Source organism: Loa loa (assembly GCF_000183805.2).
Source record: "Loa loa unplaced genomic scaffold supercont3.321, whole genome shotgun sequence".
NCBI classification, from domain to species: domain Eukaryota; kingdom Metazoa; phylum Nematoda; class Chromadorea; order Rhabditida; family Onchocercidae; genus Loa; species Loa loa.
Window position 1 is genome coordinate 46,111 of NW_018108501.1, and position 15,935 is coordinate 62,045.

Below are 15,935 nucleotides of genomic sequence, written 5' to 3' on the forward strand. Positions count from 1 at the left end.
CAAATATCTTGCAAGCTGCGACGTTAGGAAATTTTCTAACTCCATTCCCAATTTAAATTGTTAAAATACCTCGAAAGATGGTTTCTGAGGTATTTCTGCTTGAACCAGCGTTAGAATAAAATTCAAGGAGGCTGCCAGGGTAGCACCCTGAAGTAGAGAACTTTGCAGGAGATTGACGTAAGCCGCAAGCACCTCTGGTAAACTATAAGATATGATTAACGGCTGAGCAACTACTAGATCTGAAAAAACTTTGCAATTTATTAACTTCTGTAAAGAAAATTTTCAATCAAAACAAGCAAATATGATGTCTACAATGTGCATTCAAAATACATTGTGATTTCCCAGGAATCCTTCTCATGCTAAGAAACTTGGAGGGACAATTACTGGTGATCAAATGATGTAGCAATATAAAAAATCAGACATGATAAATTTTTTGTCCAAAAGACAAGTTTTTTCGTTGTGGCGTAGTAAAGAGCAAATCCACTTTGCTAAGCAATTACATCTTAAAAGAACAATTTTCATAGACAATAATGGCAATTAATCTTTCATAATAACTAAAACTCACGACTAAGGAAAGTAAGAGTAAGCTGGCTAATTTGTAGATCCAATTCAGAGATCAAAGCAGGTGTTTCTTGTAATACTCTCATCATTTCACTACCATCTAAGCCATCATACTTGTAGTTTGTTACCAAAGAATCCAGTAAATTTAGCGTGGAGATCTACAATTCATGTTAGTAAGCTCTAATAATGGGAATAAGTGAATATAATTCACAAAGATTCTCTATTATTATTGGTGGCTAATAATTTTTTGCGCACCAGTTATTACTGGTGCCACAAAAAATTTAAAGAAAGACAGAAAACTTTGAAATGAACAATGGGAAAATGGAAAAAATAGTCTGTAATTACAGATACTTGAGATTACAGTGCATTCTGTTGCATCTAAGTTATATAGCTTTAAGAACAAGAAAAGCTAAATTACCTTCAAAGTTCTGTGGTTCTTCCGCAAATATTCAGCTAACAATAACAAAATATCTGACAAAATAGAATTCAGTGGAATTGACAGAGGGCTGTTCACAATTACCGTAAGCGCCTTTACCGTAACAAGACGTGTCATTTCATTCCGCAAACGATCCAGAAATATCGGCAAACACGTTGGTAGCTAAAAAATCCTATCCAACCATTTGAAAAACACTCCAGAGCACAAAATATGCAATTCAAAAAATTTGACATTAAGAAACGACTCCCTAAAACTGCTATTGTTATATGATATTTAACAGCAGAAATACTGCATAATTGAAAAAACTTAACATTAGTTTACTTCCTACCTTGTCCTTCAGAAAATCACCAAAAGTTGCCACAAGAAGGCCGGCTGCCGTTATTGCTTTTTCTTTTACTTCCTGGAAAAAAATGAACAAGATGAGTGATGGGTAGATGAATGATGGAAGATGAATGATGGGATTAGTCATTATATGCGGTGAACATTTTGATAGACCGAAAGACTGAAAATCCCAACACCACGAATAATCCTAACAGCACATATGTCATATATTCAGTTAAAGCACACAAAGTAATGCTGATCGCTATGCATCACTTCGATCTTGATTTACGTCGCTATTGAATCTTGGCTTAATATTATTATGGAATTTAACTCATAAGGTTTTTAATATAAATGTAAGGATTCTCAAACCTGATCTATATCGGTAGCCTTCAATTTGCCAATGATTGCTTCATAAATACTACCCACATATGGAGAATAATCGAAACTGCCTTGTTCGGATGCTACTGGACGCAAGACACGAATCAGGGACGTTGTAACCGTTAATGCTTCTGCTGCTACTTTGTAAAATTGTTCACTGACAGCCCGTACAATAAGTGGTACCAACATATCCATATACGCATGTAATTTCTGAAAAGTAAGAATATAAAAAAGAAAATAAAAACAACGGAAAAAGAATTTTTTTTCAAGACTATTTAGAACAGCATATTTTCATTTGTATTTGCTAATTTTGTTTGCTCATCAATTCTTTCAGTATTTGAAAAAATAGAAAAGAAATGTTTAAATAAGAGGATATAATAGTATTATTCAAAAATGATAAATACAGAAAATATGAAGTATTTCCATGTTACCTCTGGTGAATGAGTGCATAGTGCTCCCGACAGGAAGGTGAGCGTGTCAATTTTGACATTTGTGTTCAAGGAACGATCATTCATTGCACTTGATACTCCAGCCGTAAGATGAAGTATTTCGTCACCAAGTGCACCAGGATATGCTCTTAGAAAATATAGCAGATGAATAACAAATGTTTACCGAATAAGCAAAATGATCGAAAAATTACAACAATCCCATATCAAATGAAACAGAATTCTACTGATGGATGCAAAAATTGAATGGATAAATCAATAAAGAAACAAACCGTAACAGATGCGTAAGTAAAACGAAACAATACTGTTTTGTCTTAAGTGCCTTCGTGTTTAACAATCTACTGATTGCTTTGACAAGTAAAGGAATCTGTGAATCCAAAGCCTAAAATGAGAAATCAGAAAATTATTGCGACTGTGCAAGTGGACAGCTACTCCAGGTCCATTCGCGCTATTAAAAAACTTATAAGATGAAGATACAACAACTTGAAATATACTACATCGTTAGGTCAAGCAGTTGCCATTTAACAGAAAGTCAATTATTAGCATACATTTGGCAACTTTCTGCGTTTCAATGTATTACAGTATATCAAAGTAATAGTAATGAAAGACTTTCTTTTGCGTTCATATACTCAAATGCCCCAATGGTGTTTAGGTACTTGTTAGTTGAAATCCAATCACTGGTAAACAATTAAAAATAGTTTTTTATTGCAAAATAAAGGAAAGTGCAAACTTGTAATGTCTCAAGTTGTTCCATGCTTAAAGCATTTCGCAGCAATACACCACCTTTGACAGTAATTGTTTCCACATCACCACATGCATTTTTCTTTGTATCGCCATTTTCCTCTGGCTAAAATTGCAATTGGAATAATGTAATAGGAATCAAATTATCAGAAGTCTGATTCCTACGCATTAATTCCTTCTGAAGTGTGCTCAGTTTTTAAATGATCTGAGATTATGCTCGCATAAAATTTGCGCCTCTCTAACAAATTTTATGAGCTCAAAATGAACTTACGACACAAATGGCTGAAAAGTTTGGAATCAAATTGCGAATCTGCGATAACAGTGCCGTATAAGCATGCATTATATCCCATTTCACGTTATCCTCGCGTTCCTTGAATCGACTAATTAATAGAGGACCAAATGAAGTCAGATATTTTACAATCTCGTCACGGCGCGACAAAATCTATAAACGGTTCGATTCAACATTATGTGTAAATAATTCGCTTAGCAAAACCCAATCAAGAGTATTGCAGAAATAAGCGAGCCAGAAAAGCCACCATTTTGCCCCATCTGCGAACTTCAGACAAAATGAAAGCATTTTATTCTTATCATGATTAGTTGTACAAAAAACAGCCCACTGTAACCAGAGAGTCCACTACCGAGCAACCCAGTGAGCTAAAAAAGATGCTTAAAAGAAATCCGGCAGTTAATCACGTGAATCTTTTGATTTAAGAAAAGACATAGCTTTTTTCGTTGCATTCCGATAGTGCATCCAGCACATCAAGCATTTTTTTAACTTATAGAAAAATAACAATTCATTCATGAACATACAAGAGCTTCAATGCATTTAGCGCATGCTCGGCGCACTTTCCAGCTCATATCATCGTCATCCGAGTACTCGTTTCCTTCGTCATCATCATCGTCACTATCACCTGCAACTTTCGAGTGGTGATTGGAATTAACTGGTCAATATTAAAATTCATTTCAGTTCCATTTCAGGAACATATACGCCATTGTTTCATATAAGCAAATACCATTGCAGCACAGAAAATCTTTTTGTAAATTACCATAAACAAGTACTGCAATGTCAAAATGCATGAATGAAGCTTATGCCGAAACGCTCGATTATTACTTTGTAATTATTAAATAAGAGCAGTGTTCATGTTGCTGCACCCTGCTCACTGGATGGCCCACAAGCAGTCGATAAAAAGGCCCACAATACTAGCTGATTCAATTTGTACAATTCAAATCGCTTAATTATCACGTCTACAAGTGTGCCATATTCCTGAGTGCCATAAAGCTCCCGAAAAACATTTAATTTTGATCTAGTTAAATAATATTCACTAATCATACCCACGGCATGGTAAAGTGCTCAGAAAGGAATTTGTAAAAGCATACTGATAAGAATCTCAGTAATCCCACTGATTATCCCATGAATTAATAGGCAATTCTTTTTTTTTTTTTTCATCGTTTATTAACTTCCAATAGGCTTGATATTTGGAAATTTACTAGTTTTAACTAACTGTGATCTCTAACAAAAACTACCGTCGGTGTCCATCTGTGAAATGTTATCCATCTCTTCATCATCATCGTAGGTATAATTAGGATCATGTTTTAAATAATTTACAACTGCCTCCACAATATGCGAAATAAATGGCGTTATTTCGCGAGGGCAACGATAAACAAACGTTTCGAAAGCCTGTAAATTTTTTTTTCTTTTTCTTTTTGCTCTTCAACTGTAATAAAAATTGCACTTCTACAGGAATCAGAGTAGAAGAAAAGGAAAGCATAGTCGCAACAGATAATAAATGCATTAGGAGAATTAACAAATACCTACTTGGATGCATGATTCACGTAACTCGTCATCCTCAGTTGTCATGGTATAATCCACGAGTACCGGGACTAGTCTCGACAAGTGCTTTATGAAACGGCGACTGGTTGTTTTGCAAATATTCTGACATGTTTGCACCATTGTACGAAATTGTGCAGTTGATGCCTGAAAATGAAGGCAACATTTCGTCCACACGAATCAATCGATGAAGCGTTTTTTCCGGGACGAAACCTTCTTATTAAATGGAAAATAGAAATAAAAATAAAAATAAAGGAATGATTACTCCAGGTGCTGTAAGATGTTGCACAACAACATCCATCGTTTCTCCATAAAGAGTGACATCTGAGAGGGCCAACAAATTTGATAACGCCATAATGGACCGTTTGCGAAGAGCTTGACGGTCGGAGGATAATTGTTGAAGTAAAGCTTGCTGCAGCTGAAACATTTTACAGGATATATATTTTGCAAAATTTCTTAATTCCTTTCCAGCAAACAGTAGCTCGTTTAAACATTTATATCACAAGAATAAACCCCTCTTAAATATGGAGAAAATAACGATCCATAGCGTGATAGGATATCAGATATAATATCGATTATTTCGAGCTTGACAGAAATATCGACGCGTTCCGTATCCGCTGTAAAGTTAATCGATTTAGCAAAATAACAAGAGGATTTTTTCCGACAGCATAAAGTGAAGGATTCTCAACATAAAAGTTTGTCAAAAATAGGAACCACTAATCCAGTACATACATGAAGGATATAAAAAAACAGAAAGTGATTTACATAATGCATCTTTAAGTGGTGGTACCAACAGCTTGATTACTGCCACTGTTAAAGGAGAACTTGCGGCAGGTAATTCAGCAACTGCCGTCTTTAGTGCAATTGAGGAAACATCTCGCAACTTCTCATCACCATTAATCATCGTTTCACAAAGATGTGAAAAAATTGCTTGAGCCTGAAACGAAAAAGACACTGAAAAAAGAACAACGAAAAAAGAACTGACTAGTTTTTCCTACGACACTGATACAGCGGAAACGGAAATCTGATATAATGCAACAGTTGCGAACAACTGAAAAGTTCACCTGTGTATCTTTAACTTTATGTACAAGTGGTCCCAAACATTTCACTGCCAAATTTTGCACTTCACCATTCTTGTCCTCCAATAGCTTTATAACCATATTAACAACCTGAAAATGCCTTTTGAGAAGATAGACCAAAAAAATGAAAGAAAAAAAGAAAAAAATGTTTAAAAATATATTTGAAAACATTTTTTTATGATTAAAAATGCTGGACAAATTCACATACGAAAATGGCAATGCCAATATGGAATGCCTTTTATACAAGTCAGTAATTAACATCATTCATTTGTATCAAAAAATGATGAAAGCTGAAACGAATTCTCTGTTGCTCGACACATATGTCAACCATTTCTTTTCATATATTACAATGATTTCTAGATGGCAAATAGAAAATAGTCCCGACACCGAACTTTATGCCCTACTTTCATATAGATTGAAAAGTTTTACGAAGCAGGAACTAGTTGTATATTTTTATATGTAACATGCGAATTGTAAATAGTTAATAAACCAGTGATTCTGATGTTGTGAAGTTTTACGTTCTTAAGCAGTGCGAAAAATATTGGCAATCATTTTTATAAGCATATCACGTTAATCTAATTAATGGAATAATTTCAATATGGACGAGGATGGTGTTTCAGCTGTCAAGTACAATGTAATCATTTTGTTGAGTAACACGCATACAGAAGTACCATACTCTTCGTTCAGATTCATCATCCAATTTAATGCTGTCATTCTGCAGTTCAATAATTAAGTCATTTGTAGCCATGAAACGATAATCTTTATCTGTTGATGACATCTTTTCCAACAAACTTGCAATCTGAAACGGCATCTTTCCGGAGTTTGATTTTGGCCGTATGGTATTCGATCTGAAACCCTGTAAATTGAAAAATATAAGAACTGTTGAAGTATTAAAGAATTATCGTTTGATGGCATTTATGAGCTGTATTCATTTTCGTGCAATTATAGAAAGTGAACATTAAATAAAGTTTTTGGAATTTCAATATCTTATGATTTCACTCAAACAAGCCGTTAGAAGAATTTAAATATACCATTAAATCTTGAGTACAAGAGTGAATACAAGTCTTCATATTACGTATATTCATATTACGAATAACAGGTCTTCAGGTGTCGGGCATACGAGTAACTCCTAAATACCATGAACAGACTTGAAGGATTTAATTAGAACTTGAACATGTTCAAGAAATTTTGGAAATTCTTCGGAAGATAGAATTTTAGGAGAAAGAAATAACACATATCCCAAATTATTGATTAGCGAAGTTTTTACAAAAAATCCTCATTATTTACGACTACCTAAAGATTTCATCTCCAATGGCATTGTAAACATAAAATCATGAACGAAAAATTTGCAAATATAACACAATCATAATTCAAATTATTATTACAAGATCAAATTCAAATTACTACGGATTATAAGGAACCAAATTATGGGCAAAATACGGAAAACTACAAATTGCATTCGGTCGTTATGACATCTTTATTCCGTTTTTCACTTCCTTATATCTTCTCATGTTATTCACACGCATTTTTTTCTTAATTTCACCCACCAAGTATATTAATACCAATATTTTGGTAAAAACTGGTCTTCAAACGATATGAAATTCAACTTTCTTAAAACGATAATTTTTAATCTTTTGGCGAACTTTTCATTCGCATGATTGCAGTTGAAACGGAAATTCGCATTTAGCGCTAACATGCAATTCATATACTAAGCAGTACTTAACAACTACAATAGCACATATACCCTTATCTCTTCTGTATTTTTTTTTTTTTATCTTAAAGAATTTATTGAATGTCTGAATATTCTCACATCCACATCTCTTACCTATTGATTAATTTCCGAACATTAAATGCATTCGAAGAATATCAATGGATTCCGACAATTTTGACTGTTTCTACCCCGCCATTTCCTCTCCCAAATTCACCCTCATGTCTCACGCAAAAACGCACTCGTACGCATACCTACACATCAATGCACCGCTACCCTTTGAACTTCCTCACTTTTTCCGCCGCTTCACAACAGTAAGCAACGATGATGAAAATGCACTACTTTGCATAGTTTACTGTGAAAATAATATCCAAACGTTTTTTTTCTTTTGAATTTTGAGTAGTTGGAGAAATTTATTTGCATTTGTTACAACATCCATACTTCGAAGTGTAGACAGACGCACACACACACACACACACACACACACATAGACACATACAGACAGGTACAGATGCATACATACACATAAACATACACCCACATACACACACACATACACGCGCATACACACATACACGTGCAGAATTTCCGAAAATGTAGAACAAGCTTTAACTTTAAAATTACTTTTTATGCAATCAAAAATAAGTTAATAATAATATGAAATTTAATTTCTGAAATTTGGGAATTATTTTAATTTTAAAATCGAATCATTTTTTTCCGATTATTTTATTTTAAAAATTAAGGAAAAAATGCTAATTTTTGAAATGTAGAAAAGAACTTTTTTTTAATTTCTCTAATTTTATCAAAATGAGGGAATTTTAGCATAAATTAGTAATAACAAAACAATAAAATAGGTAATGTAAGGTAAAATTTATTCTTTTTGTAATTTCTTAAATGATAACCTGAAATTCGTCACCAATAATTAAATATCAAATGACAAGATGTTACAGTGATAAAAATTACTTATTGGTAAAGATGAAAACGATTCAAATGATAGGATAATTAATGATAGCAAATAAAGATAATAAGTATTAATTTCATTAAAATACGGATATTATTAATAAATCCAAATTGAACCACCGATCAATGCTTGGAATTATGGTATAAAATGAATTTTCATTGCGCAAATATATCATTCATTAGAATATTACACTAAATTCAAATAAATATGCAAAATTAACTTTATCAAAATTTACTTATCAAATTTATGTAAATTCACTCAAAATAATTTATTCCATCTTGATCTTCTGTTAACACCAGAGGGAAAAAAATGTCACACAGAGTGAGTTAAATGATAAAATGAATGATAAGAATGTCAACATTTGGAAAAGATTTCATTATAGAATTCTAACTACAACAATCAAAAAGTATTTGAAAATATTTAGTAATGAAACTATTTGATTGTAAATATTTACAATATTTGCATAATAAATTATTACTTGAAGTTTTTCAAAAAAAAATGATCAAAAAAATTTTAATATCATTATTTTGGGTTGCTACAAGTTGATCTATGACCTATTTAAAAGTTCAAAGTAATTAACGAAATGACCATATTTGATTTAATTCTTCCCTTATCAGCATTACGGTATTTCAAATTTTGCTAAAAATAGTCAACTCATAATTATCATTTTATTATTATTTTGTTAATTTTGTCGAAATCTCTTCGATAATTTTTTGATAATCCAACCCTTTTTTTATTTATTCTTTTTTTGATAATTTCAAATCGGCTTAATGAAGACTGTACTTAATATCATTATATTGCTAATCCAATTACCTTATTTATTTCCTATCTTTCACGAATGCTTTTTCCATTACACGTTACTATGATCAATTGACAATTATCATTCCTCTGATAATTTTGGTATAATTTAATGACATATTTAATATGATCATACTATTATTTCAGTTATTCCAATTTATATCAATGTTCTCTTTCCGAAAGCTTTTTTTGTGAATGTTACAGTAACCCAACTGGTCACTATCATTCTCCGATAAACTTGGATAACTAGAATGACCTAGAATGATGCATATAAAGTGCTATTAATTATTCATATATGCATAAGTTTTATGTATACATTTGAGCACATCAATGATTGATTAATTGATAGATAAATAATTCATATTGATTCGTATGATAAATGATGATAATAATGTGATAATAAATCAGAACAACTTGATTTGATTTGTCAAAATTTGATTTGTCCTATCTTGCTAATAATTTCCTCTATTGAAATTGAACATACGATATCACTTATCTTAAATGCATACTGTAATATAATTTGATAACATAGTATGAAACAAAAATTCTAAATTCAGTACTTTTAATTAACCGATATTTTTTATTTATGGAATGTTACACATATTATAATAATATTATAACATTTGTAGATTATCAAATATATCGTGAAGAACTATTACATTTCATTAGTACCAAAAAAGAATTAACTAAAATGATATGTTAATAAACTTACCAGTGCAGCTGATAACGATTTTATAAAAGAAAAAAAAATGATAATGAAGAGTTGAATGTAAAAATGCATAATGGTTGATCAATTTGGATTAATTAAAATGTCTACAAATTTTTGAAAATTCAAAAATAGATCAAGAGATCAATAAATTTATAGTATTCACGCAATGATCATTTTATCAATTGACAAAAAAAAATGCTTATTTTTTGGTAAACCAAAATATCGCTAAATTACAATACAAATTTTAAATTTTCAAAATGAGATTTAAAAATGCAACAAAAAGAATTATAAAATTACAGATAACTATTATATGAAGGATGTAATAAAAAAAATCATCGACATTTTCGGCATATTTTATTTCTTAGGCGCAAGATGTTTGAATGGTGGAAGATAAATGAAGCGCGCAAAGGACATATATATCGATCCTGCAAATAAAAAAAAAGAAATTGGTATAATTATTTGTAGAATAATAACTTTTAAATGTATGCATACATGCAAAATAATACTTGCAAAAATGAATTAATTTGCAATTTTACAGTTAAATTAAATATAACAGCTAACATAAGCAATCTTACAAAGTTTATATCAATGATATCATTTCAAATACCGAATATGATTATGTCTTATTTTATCACCGGAAACTCTATCACATAATTTAATTGATTATTCTGTTATATTTATCGGAAAGCTAGCTCTACGTTGATGCTTATCAATTCAAAGCAATTTAAAAATTAGTAAAACATCCAAGTAGATCTATTTGATTTAAGAATGCAAACAAAATAAAATTAGAGAATAAAAAAAAAAAGAAAAAATCGACGAAAGGATTAATTGAAAAGAAAATAATACAATAATTGTCAAGTATGATATGATAATAATTGTCAAGTATAATAATATGATAATTGTTGTGTTAATCGAGAGATAATGCAATAGAAAAAATCTATTGTTTTTTTGTTAAATCCATTTTATCAATGATTACCATTAAAATTTCAAAACATACAAATGCTCAGTAAAGTTACGTAATGTTTTGAAATTAAAAGTATAAAATGAATAAATCAACAAAAAGTAAATCAAATCAAATCAAACCAAACCAAATCAAATCAAATAAATCAATAAATCAACAAATAAATTAACATCAACAAATTAACAAAAACAATAAATCGACCAACCAACAGCAATAAAACGTAAAGGTAGTCTTTTGTAAATGCCACCATTATAAATAGTATTTCGTGTATTATACCAGATATATGAAGCAACGAAAAGAAATAATCCGGTTCCAACATATCGACATGGTTGACAATCCGGAATGATAGTACTTGATTCCTTCTCATTCATATTTGAACTTTAGAACATTGAAAATGACATATGCTGAAATTAAAATTATAAATAACATTACATTCCTTATATGATAATGAGTGATAATGAGCTTCTTCATTTCCATTCTAAAGAAAAATTATTGTGATTCTTTAAAAAAAATCATTTTGAAAAAAGAGAAGGTGAAACATTTGTAGTGAAATAGAAGTTTAAAAATTAAAAACTGAAAGATCAGAAATTCAAAAATAAAAGTGACAAAAAAGAAAAACGAAAAATTTCTTAGAAATATTCTTTCTAAAACAATTCAACAATTTCCATATGCAAATATTTAAAATAAAATTCAAAATACATTATATTTCAAGAATGATAACTTGTATTATGTTTGGATATTATACTAAAATATATTGAAAGAAAAAAGTTAAAATATTAAAACATGTTATGTTTGGTAAATTTATTAAATTCAGTGAATTTGCATTATTTTCACAGTATTTTACCAGTAATGGTACTGAAGGATTCTAAGTTGACCAGAAAATTAAGCTATAATCATTAAAGGGTTAATTACCTTTTTCAGTATGCGCCTAAAATTCCAAATCATTTGCCTTCATGCCCACATAGGTCAGGTAATCTAAAAATTAGTCACGAAAACTTTTTTTTAATTATAGCTGAATAATGATGGATGTACAAGATTTACTGCATATTCAGCGGTATTTTAAAAATTTATTTTTGAATTTAAACGAAATCATAGGATATAAAAAAGATACTAAATTTGTAGCGAATATTTATGTAGTGATCTATATTGGTTTAATTATAAAAAACTTATTTCCTAGGTTCAGCAATTATAATTCATAATACTGATAGTTATGCATAGATTTTTCATAAAGAATTTCTTAATTCAATTTTAAAAACAAAAGCAACAAATTTATAAGGCAAAATATGGTAAATGTACTGTGATAAAAATAACAACACTTTGTATATTTAAGATATTCAAGAAAGAAAGAAAAATGGAGGAAAAGTAAAAGATAGGATTTATTCGTCGAAATAAAAATCGAATGACAAGTAACCGTTCAAAAAAAAAAAAAATTCAGTAAATGATGAGATCAAAATTTTCATCACTGAATTCACATATGCTTTATGAAGGAAGCATTTCTAGAGAGCCTTTCGTGTTTACTGTTGTAACTTTTCATGCATCTATAATGTAACAGTATGGAATGATAAATTTTTGTATGTTTTGAAATGTAATAATGGATTAGAAACGCAAAATGAAATCAAAAAAGACCGAGATTTATTCCCATTTTATGCATAGAAATGAGCACTGATCGATATTTGATGAATTTTATTGCGCAGGTAGCAAAAATAAATAAATAAAAATTGAATGATCTAAATTCACACTAAATGACTGACACATAAAAAAATATTGGCATAAGAATTGAAAAGGAAGTGATGCAACCGACTTGCAATTTCATTTTTCAATTGGTTGGACTGAAATTATCCAGTCATTCGTATGGAGAATTTGCTTATGTATAACCTGACAAAAGTTTCCAGGTAACAATTAATTTGCTCTACTTTCTGTTCAACTAGATAAAAAAGAAAAAACAGCAACCAATTGGTGTATAAGAAAAGATATGTGGTAAAAACATTAGTACTATAGCTAAAATAAATAAAAAAACAGTAACCAATTGGTGTATAAGAAAAGATATGTGGTAAAAACATTAGTACCACAGTTAAAATAAATACACAGTTAGCAAAACAAAAAAGAAAAACAATAAAATGCAAAAACAATTCCGTTGCATAATACTCCGTCATGTTATTTTAAGCAGCGCTAAAAAAATCGCAAAAAAAAAACTAATCCTTAAGATCAATCTCATCACACGTAACAGGTTGCTTCATTGAAATCATTGATTTCTTTTCTGGATCTCTGGATAACGCCTTTCGCATATCTGAAAACGACAATTCCTAAATTCTCTCGAAACCAATTCGTCCTGATAAATATTGATAACCACGACTTCAAATGTCAGTATAATTGAGAAGTTACAAGGATGAGTTCAACAGGAAGTTGCACCATCAACGTATTTATTTCTTATTATCTTGACTGAAATGATTGGATAGAAAAAGAACTACAACACGAAAATGCCGTCATTTGTCACCACATGAGATTAAACTAAATCTATTTCAATCTTCTGAAAAAAATAAAAATGAAAACTACACAGGATGTATATCTCAACAGTGTAACTACTGAAAAATTATAGTTTAGCTAAAAAAAACAAAAATTCCAAAAAATTAAAAAGTCAACTAACCATAAGCATCTTCGTCATTTTCACCAGAGTAATAATCAATAATGCGCCGGTAGACCACATAACCAAGACTTTTATACATAGTGATTGCCACAGTATTACTTACACGCACGAAGAGATCAACAAAATAACATTTTTTCCTAAAATTTCAAAACAAAAGGAAAATCGCCCAACACTATCAGATATGATCAGCTGAGTTTACGGGCAACAAAAGGAATTTATATAACTTCTTCGCAATTTTACCTTTCCCTTCCCTACCACAATTTTATCCGAACTCAAATTAAAGTACTATAATTACCACTGATGTTGAATGATTGAACTACTTTTTCATAAGTTTTGTAGTTCTGTCAGCATTTGTGTTTTAAGCTTAAATGTTGCTAGCCAGAATGTTTTAATTTTTTAGAAGTCTAACTTATAGTAGTAATGAATCTACATTAAAATTTCCTTTTAAAGGATCTCTACGCCACACGTAAATAATATTTTATCTGCCCCAATGGATTTTTAAAATCAGCCTTTTTCGTTCCATTGAGCATTTCACTTGACAAAACAGTATGAATGAAAAGAGTACAATTCTGAAATTTGCTCAAGGGTATGCATCATTCGTGCCGCCAAATGTAATCGTCGGTATGTTGGAGCAACGGTTACTGCCGTAACATGTCCATGCCAATATTCATGTTCACCTTCCGCTTTTCCCATAACTGTAAGCAAGCGATTCAAGAAAATATTCAAAGCTCATAGCACAAATATTATTTTATAATTACCAGAAAATTTTGTGTGCATCGAATTCATCAAAATAGCCATTTAAAAGAAAAAATTCATCGCCAAATATCTTTTCAACATATCAAAGTCTGGCTTTGCAAACTTCTACATATTATCGTTATCATCATCATTCATGATATCGTGTGTCTAATATTGCAAACACAGTAGCGTTTTGTTCCATACAGTTGCCGTTTGTTCCACACAGCAGCTTTTGTCGACGGCGTAGCTTTGCAGAAGTGCAACTACCTTGAGTCTCTCCACCGAAAAAAATCTAAATCGCTGCCTTCCGTCTTTTGATAAATTAATTACTTCAAGAAACTCACCATAACCCATAATTTCACCGTTTGGATGTTCACACACTTGGAAATATTCCCCATGATTGATCAGATATTGTAAATAAAAAGTGAAACCGTACTGAAAGAGAAATCCTCAAGGCTTTTTCTTCGAATTATTCCCGAAAATCTTTCAGCTATATATGAATTCATTAACTTCAATGCATAAAACCCGATATTTACAAATCCAAAAACTCTGTGCATTTCAATTTCAGTCGAAATTAACAGAATTTTCAAAATTCAACATAAAAAAATTTGCTCAAGAAATTTTGAGTGCCATAAAAATTGAAACAAGAAAAAACACACCGTTTCTGTCAAGGGATCCAAATTTCTGAAAAAGAAAAAAAATACTTGAGAATTTCCTTGTCTAAGCACATTTTATTCACATGTATGAAAAATAATTTTCTCAACTCAAAAATGGATCTCCAGGAATTTCATAATTCTGAGATGAAGTAAATCTTTTCTACAAATATATATTAGGTTCTATTTTCTAATCAAATTATTTGTATGCGAAAGTTTCGAAGGAATGAAAGACGACGTTCTTAACCAAAAAAGCACGATTAAGTAAAATTTTCAGTTCTAAAAGGTCAAATTTAACAAATCATTTGAGTCTTCAACTACTTTACTCTCAAAATATTTAACTCAATAGGTAGCTTTCCCTTGTGCAACTAAAATATGCAATATGTAAAATGTAAAACATGTAAAAACTTACGTATTATTAAATCGAAATAAGTCGAAAACGTCGAATGGTCGAATCGTCGTCATACCTTCCTTTCCAAAAATGAAAAAAAAAGGAAAAAAGGAAAGGATATATGATGTGATTCGTATTCTTCCCAATTTCATGTCAGAATTTCTTAAACAACTTGCAGGCAATCCACAAGTCACAAATCTTAATAGCGAAAATAAAGGAATTAATTCTAGATATCTCCACTACAAGTAAACCTTCCGCAAATTAAGTGAAATAAATTAAATATCATTAATGGCGGCATCATTAGTATCAATGTAAAGGCTATCAATTTATAAGATCAGTGAAGCAAAGTATTACAAAAGGTCTTTCCTTCTTTATTTTAGATGAGAATTCATTGGATTAATTCACTGCTACAATTCTGGGTCAAAAAGCAATGTGGATATAACTATTTCGATGGATACTTTCTCGAAAATAAGTTGTGCGGACCTAGCGTAATGTTAAACACAAAACGAGCAAAGTCACAATTAACCCATCAATTAAATTGAGATATTAATAAAAACATCCAACAATTATCCACAATATAATTCC

General features: G+C 30.6%; 3 protein-coding genes across 3 annotated transcripts in view; all 3 read right to left on the minus strand.

Moving 5' to 3' along the window:
* LOAG_18456 (Cullin-associated NEDD8-dissociated protein 1) overlaps positions 1 to 5,173 on the minus strand; it is a 10,679-nt gene extending 5,506 nt beyond the window's left edge. Inside the window, exons 1-13 of the mRNA XM_020451116.1 lie at positions 4,977 to 5,173; positions 4,700 to 4,858; positions 4,408 to 4,561; positions 3,694 to 3,794; positions 3,155 to 3,325; positions 2,873 to 2,989; positions 2,415 to 2,524; positions 2,128 to 2,272; positions 1,688 to 1,906; positions 1,326 to 1,397; positions 980 to 1,159; positions 566 to 719; positions 70 to 239 (exon numbers count right to left, since the gene is read on the minus strand). Of these exons, the coding sequence (XP_020305127.1) occupies positions 70 to 239; positions 566 to 719; positions 980 to 1,159; positions 1,326 to 1,397; positions 1,688 to 1,906; positions 2,128 to 2,272; positions 2,415 to 2,524; positions 2,873 to 2,989; positions 3,155 to 3,325; positions 3,694 to 3,794; positions 4,408 to 4,561; positions 4,700 to 4,858; positions 4,977 to 5,138 (1,914 nt within the window). The 5' untranslated portion in view covers positions 5,139 to 5,173. The remainder of the gene's footprint in view (positions 1 to 69; positions 240 to 565; positions 720 to 979; positions 1,160 to 1,325; positions 1,398 to 1,687; positions 1,907 to 2,127; positions 2,273 to 2,414; positions 2,525 to 2,872; positions 2,990 to 3,154; positions 3,326 to 3,693; positions 3,795 to 4,407; positions 4,562 to 4,699; positions 4,859 to 4,976) is intronic.
* A 5,147-nt stretch (positions 5,174 to 10,320) lies between these two features.
* LOAG_18457 (hypothetical protein) lies at positions 10,321 to 11,952 on the minus strand (the record flags this gene model as incomplete). The annotated part of the gene is made up of 3 exons (XM_020451117.1): positions 11,840 to 11,952; positions 11,133 to 11,331; positions 10,321 to 10,391 (listed from the first exon to the last, which is right to left on the minus strand). Exons 2-3 carry the CDS (start codon positions 11,296 to 11,298, stop codon positions 10,321 to 10,323), a joined length of 237 nt encoding a protein of 78 aa, XP_020305128.1. The 5' UTR covers positions 11,299 to 11,331; positions 11,840 to 11,952.
* Positions 11,953 to 13,119: 1,167 nt separating this feature from the next.
* LOAG_03236 (hypothetical protein) lies at positions 13,120 to 15,424 on the minus strand (the record flags this gene model as incomplete). The annotated part of the gene is made up of 6 exons (XM_003138773.1): positions 13,120 to 13,214; positions 13,572 to 13,708; positions 14,137 to 14,266; positions 14,651 to 14,741; positions 14,966 to 14,990; positions 15,372 to 15,424. The coding sequence occupies 6 exons, from the start codon at positions 15,422 to 15,424 to the stop codon at positions 13,120 to 13,122; spliced, it is 531 nt and encodes a 176-aa protein (XP_003138821.1).
* Positions 15,425 to 15,935: the final 511 nt, after the last annotated feature.